This window comes from Hevea brasiliensis, chromosome 7 (assembly GCF_030052815.1).
Source record: "Hevea brasiliensis isolate MT/VB/25A 57/8 chromosome 7, ASM3005281v1, whole genome shotgun sequence".
Lineage (NCBI taxonomy): Eukaryota > Viridiplantae > Streptophyta > Magnoliopsida > Malpighiales > Euphorbiaceae > Hevea > Hevea brasiliensis.
This window is the reverse complement of record NC_079499.1, coordinates 103,725,729-103,731,956: the sequence shown is the minus strand read 5'-3', so window position 1 is coordinate 103,731,956 and position 6,228 is coordinate 103,725,729. Positions and strand designations below refer to the sequence as shown.

Here is a 6,228-nt window from a genome sequence, read left to right as displayed (position 1 = left end):
GATCATAATAAATTTAGAATTCTATTTACTGAAACATGGGAAATCCACGTTTAGAACCATAATTTTTAAGACAAAATCGATTTTCTAACACGTTTATTGTCCAATAAACACAATTGAATTTACTCATTTTTTTTATTTAACAACGTTTATGATTTATTTAATTATATAAATAAGAAAGTTTAAAAGCCATTAATCAATATCAAAAAATTGCACTTCTAATAAGAAAAATTCGATCCCAGAACAAGGGATTTATTATTATTATTATTATTTTAGTGATGTCTATTTAGCAATGTAATTTTTCTTTTCTATTCAAAAATTTCTCATTCCTCAATTCATATCTTTCAATTTTTGAAGTTTGTGATAAATAATACATGATTGAAGAATAGAGGATAAATGAATTAACAACGCATTATATATTAATCAATGAATGATTATTAATTATTATACACTTAATATATTCTTACCCACACATATAAATAGATTAATCCATTATCGGGCCAGTAGTTGTATTCAGATAATGTCCTCTCAATAAGGGCGACTTCAGAATTCAAACCCGTTACCTTAATTTTATTCATATCATTCAATTGCATATAATGCACAATATAAATAAATTTTTTTAATCATATAGTCATTAAGTAATGAAATCTCAATGGTAGAAAACCTTCTTAAAAAGAAAAAAGATTATTAGAATTTGAATCCTTAACTTATATTAAGAGATAAATATTAAATTAATGAATTAATAACTCAATAATTACTGTGGATATTTTTATTCATATATAAAAATACTTTAAACTCCAATTATATAATTTAGTGTATATACATGTATATATAACCTTGCTGAAAAGGTACGCAGGTACACAAGTAGTTACAATCCTTTGTTTTTTAGCCTAATTTACAAGTATCACGGGTGAAAACATATGGATTTTAATTTTTTAGTGATCAAATGGCTATTTTTCTTCCGTTTTTTATTGATAATCTGTAACGGCACGTAACACTACTGTAATATAATGTGAATGATTGATACGTGCCACCTTTTTACAAAAATAGACCTAAAAAAGAAAACTAGTATATACCCCTCAAAAGAGGCACCCTCCCAGTTGCTATCAAGGTGACAATTTACCAAAAGAAATTACCGCACGAGTCTTAAATAGAGACACCACCATTAGCTTTTGGTGGTCCTCACGTTAAAGCAAAAGCTTATACCATCTTTGGCCACACACGTCCCAATAGAAGTTGCCCTTGTGTTTCTCATTTGACATTCTCATTATTGCCCTTCCATGCTGAACTTATATAAACCTTAATGAACTTTCAGCTTAAAATAGACTTGACCCCTTCCACTACCATTGCTAGAAGTTGTTGAATCTGCAGAGAACAAAGAGAAGGGTTCAAAAGGGTTGATTAAATTTGTAGCAATTCTTCCTCAGTGGTAACGATGGGTGAAAAGAAGCCTTACTTAGCAGTGATCTTAGTACAATCAATCTATGCTGGTATGTTCTTAGTCTCAAAAGCAGCCTTCAACGGTGGTATGAACAATTTTGTGTTCATCTTTTATAGACAGGCTGTTGCAACTCTTTTCTTGGCTCCTCTGACACTGCTCTTAGAATGGTAACTTTCATCTTGATCTTCTTGATTCTTTAATTATGTAGTCATGTTTCATCTTCTGTAATGATCATCATATTCTTGATCTAAATTTATAGGAAAAATAGGCCGCCTCTACCATTCGTGACTTTCTGCAAGATTTTTCTGCTCTCTTTATGTGGGTATGTATGTTTGATTCAATTTCTTCAATTCATATCTTTGAATAATGCTTTCTTTGCTTCTTCCACTGATATTTGAAATCCACGGAAAACTTCAAATTCTTTTTCAATTTTAGGATTACTTTGAGTTTGGATATCTATGGAATCGCGCTTGTTTACACTTCTGCAACTTTGGCTGCTGCAACTACAAATTGCCTTCCTGTTATCACTTTCTTCTTAGCCCTTTTGCTCAGGTAATTAATCTATGTATATTTCTCATTCTAGTTAAAAATTTCCTCTTTCAAAAGATACGAGCTAGATTATTATATCATATTAAGTAATTTTTTTTTATTTTAGTTCATTTTAAGATTTATTTTATAATTTTGGAAATGATTTTAATACTAATAAATAAATATATTCTATTTATTTAGTTGAAAGTTGAGAGTGAATTTTTCTTGGAATAAATCTAATCTGTTGAATAAGCTTTAATTTTGAGTTGTTTTTAAAAGTTAGTGTCACGAATTTAAAATTACAATAATGATTTTAAATGCAAAATTCATGAAAAGTATTTAATTTAAAAAATATACAAGTTAAAAAAGATGCATTTAATATAAATTTTAACTCATACGAGAACGAGTTTAATTACTATTAAATTAAATATTTATATCGACATATGTATAGAATTATTAATGTATATATAAAATGTGCACAAATCTATATGCAAAAAATCAATCTAACGATGAATAAACTTATTTTCGTATAAGTTTAAACTTTTCATGAATACATCTAATTAAAGATATAAAAAATATAATTAGTATTAAAAAAAGTTCTGATATCTCCGATAATATATATATATATATATTAATAATTTTATATTAAATATGAATTTATATATTCATTATTTTATATTTTAATTGATTTTATATAAATATAGATATAAATATTCAATTTAAAAATTATTAAATTATTTTTTAGGCAGGAATATTTCATTACTATTAATTATCTTGCACTGTTGCACATTCATGCGTCTAATATGAATAAATTATTGGCAAAAATGATATTATTCTTTTTTAAATTATTTTAAATACCAAAATTTAAAAGAATATTTTAATAAAAATAACAAAAAATATTTCAAATAAGATAAAGGGGTATATGAAATTCTAATGGGAGCTTGAATTCACAACGTGACAGTGTCATGATATTTTTGTTTAATGGATGAATAAATGAGAACCATGGAAAGCTAAATATCCAGTCTTACCATGTGATCTTAATTGAGTAACCCACACATCTGCCTCGATCGAGCCTTCCAAGAAACGTGCTTGGAGAACCCATATTCAATCAATGACCATACACAATAGATATTCTGCTTCCTCTTGGTCCCATTGAAAATCAAAATTTCCCACGTGTACTTTTTCTTTATTTTTTTTTATTATTTTAAGAATGCATTTTTTTCATATTTATATAGTGCATTTAAATAAATAATTTTAAAGAACCTTCAATATGCCAACCCTAATTAATATTAATAAGTATGGAGAATTCTCATTTTTATCAACTATATTAGCATTTATATATTAATACTTAAGTTAATATTCCAAAAAAAATATGATCGATCAATAAATTTTAATTCAATGTGGCTTTATAATTATTTAATTTAAAGTCCAAAAAACAAATGTGGCTACTCATAGGTGGTGTGCTTATCAAATTCTGGATTACAGGATGGAGGTGTTGAGGTTGAGGACATCTTCAGGTATTGCAAAGCTTATAGGCATAGCAGCATGCATGGCTGGAGCAGCAACCCTTGCATTTTTCAAAGGCCCCCATTTCAAACTCTTATGCCACCATCAAATTTTTGGATCCAACGACAGCCAAGAGCTTGCAGGACATGTTTCTTCTGGGAAAACTTGGATAAAGGGTTGCTTCCTCATGCTCATGTCCAACAGCTTTTGGGGTTTGTGGCTTGTGTTGCAGGTAACTTGCCCCCCCATTTTTTTTAATAAGCAATTGTAGTTAACTTGCTAATTATATATATATATATATATATATATATATATATATATATATATATATATATATATATTATTGATTTGGCTCTTATTAGGATCAGAATTTAACTCTATCCCATCGCTAGGTCCATAATTAGAACTTTTTATCTTAGTATTTATTTGTATAGAATAAAACATTTACTTTAAAGAGTAGTTGATTTTATCCTTAAAATGTTCGTGATGCAGGCTGGAATTTTAAAGAACTATCCATCAAAACTTCTCTTCACTACGCTACAGTGCTTTCTAAGCTCAATCCAATCATTTGTCATTGCCATTGTTTTGGTAAGAGATCCTCACGAGTGGATGCTTGGTTGGAACGTTAGACTTTTGGCTGTAATTTATTGTGTAAGCTCTCTTCTATTATCTACTCTTATGTCTTCTAAACTAGCATCAACAAATGTTAAGCTCCTTCAATTAGTAGTAATTAGTTCATAATTCCAAAATAATATTATCAATAATTGAGAGTTTGACTTTGTGATAGGGAATTATGGTCACTGGTGTTACCTTTTATGTGCAAGCATGGGTTATAGAGAAGAAAGGGCCAGTCTTCTTGGCCATGTCTACACCATTAAATTTGGTCTTCACGATGGTCTGTTCTGCAATTCTCCTATGTGAAATCATCAGTTTGGGAAGGTATTCAATATATAATCACTTCTTTGATTGTGTCTTAAATTCAAGATTCTACAGTTCCAAAAATAAATTTAATACTAGTAAATTAAAACTTTTTCATTGATTTTAACAACTTATTAGTTTACTCTTGTTATTGTTGCAGCCTTATGGGTGGAGTGTTGTTGGTTGGAGGCCTCTACAGTGTCTTATGGGGGAAAAATAAAGAAGAGAAAATGAATGATAAAAATTGCATAATAGTGGATGCTGAAAAAGGATGCTTGGAGTTGAAACAAGTCATTCCCGTGGCCAATAAGGGACAATTGCCTGTTTAACTTAGACAATGCATATTCTTCCTTTAATTTCTCATTTGATTGCTATTGTCGCGCAAGTGGAATCCATTGCTTCTTTCCATGTCTTTCTTGCTTACCCCTCATTTTTCCATGAAGATTAAAAGGAAAAATAAAGACATTAGAAATGGATAGGCTAGTGAGTAAGGCCAGTTCGGTTCTGGATCGGAATCAAGGATTTGGGATTGATCAGATTACTGAGTCCTTTGAATTCAATTCAAGATTGATTTTGGTTCGATTTGATTTAAATCAATTCTTCAATTATTTTTTTTCAATTTGTTTTAAAAGAAAAAAATTACAAATTTAAACTGAATCAGTTCGATTTCAGTCTTATTCAATTAAAAAAACAAAGGACTATTCAATTTTAGTTAGATTCACGAAAATCCATCACATTCTAATCTAAGTTGAATAAAATCAGTTTCGATTCGAATTGGACCATAGCCTAATCTAACTGTGAACGATTGTTCTAGTCTCTCCCATAGGCAAGCCATTCTTGGCATATCAATTATTCTTGTATATATATACACATAGAATTATTGGGTCGAGCTTCGATCAAAATATAGGCCCCAATTTATGGTTGGGCCTCACTGAAACTCAAAACCATGATTTTGGAATCTGGACTAGTCCAGATTATAGAATTGCTCGTGGGATGCAATATGTGATCTGAAAGGTCTGAGTGGGATGCTAAAGAATCTCACCGTTTAATGTACTTTGCTTACCTTAGTGCCGATGTGAAGTTTCCTTCGGTTTACCATTCTTGATGCACGCGGATCCTACTGGTTGTATTAATCTTCAGGGAGTGCTTTGAAAGATGACTAGGACTCTATTAGTTTTGGACTTTACACCTCTTCCCTAGTTCTGGTTTAGAATCTTTTAGGATCCATTTCACTCAAACCTTGATGTATGCAGTGATGAAGTATAATGTGTGTAGAAGAAAGGTTAAGAAGTGTCCTAATTTATATGACCTCGTACGAGGACATCATAATTTATAAAATGTTTAGGTACAATAATAATAATAATAATAATAATAATAATAATAATAATAATAATAATAATAATAATAATAATAATATAAGAGCATTCTATTCCCTTCAAGGTCCCAATTACAAATAATCAGAAATGATAATTTTGTGCAATTCCTTTGATCTCGTGTATGTTTAGTTATTGATTTTAATTGTTTGTTTATTGAAAGGGTGTGAATCAAATCAAATATTAATAAGAATTTATAAAATATTTTATTGATATTATAGATAATTGTTTAAATTTTGTATTTTTTTTTGTTATTAATTGTTTTAATTAATTTTAATATGTTTTTAACAATTTTAATAAGTTTTTCTTATTATTATTGTTATTTACTTTTAAGGCCATATTTTTATTCACGTTTCCCTGATCATGTTTTCTAGTGACTTGTTCATGTTTTTCTTGTTAATAAAGAAGTGAATGGGACATTTCAAAAGAAAAAGAGGAAGGAGTGCACTTAAATCCGAGAAATTA

General features: G+C 29.0%; 1 protein-coding gene across 1 annotated transcript; it reads left to right on the top strand.

Annotated features, from left to right (window-relative positions):
* Positions 1-1,282: 1,282 nt before the first annotated feature.
* LOC110673560 (WAT1-related protein At5g64700) lies at positions 1,283-4,868 on the top strand. The gene is made up of 7 exons (XM_021836698.2): positions 1,283-1,605; positions 1,698-1,760; positions 1,874-1,990; positions 3,452-3,704; positions 3,965-4,123; positions 4,260-4,411; positions 4,551-4,868. The coding sequence occupies exons 1-7, from the start codon at positions 1,433-1,435 to the stop codon at positions 4,717-4,719; spliced, it is 1,086 nt and encodes a 361-aa protein (XP_021692390.2). The 5' UTR covers positions 1,283-1,432; the 3' UTR covers positions 4,720-4,868.
* Positions 4,869-6,228: the final 1,360 nt, after the last annotated feature.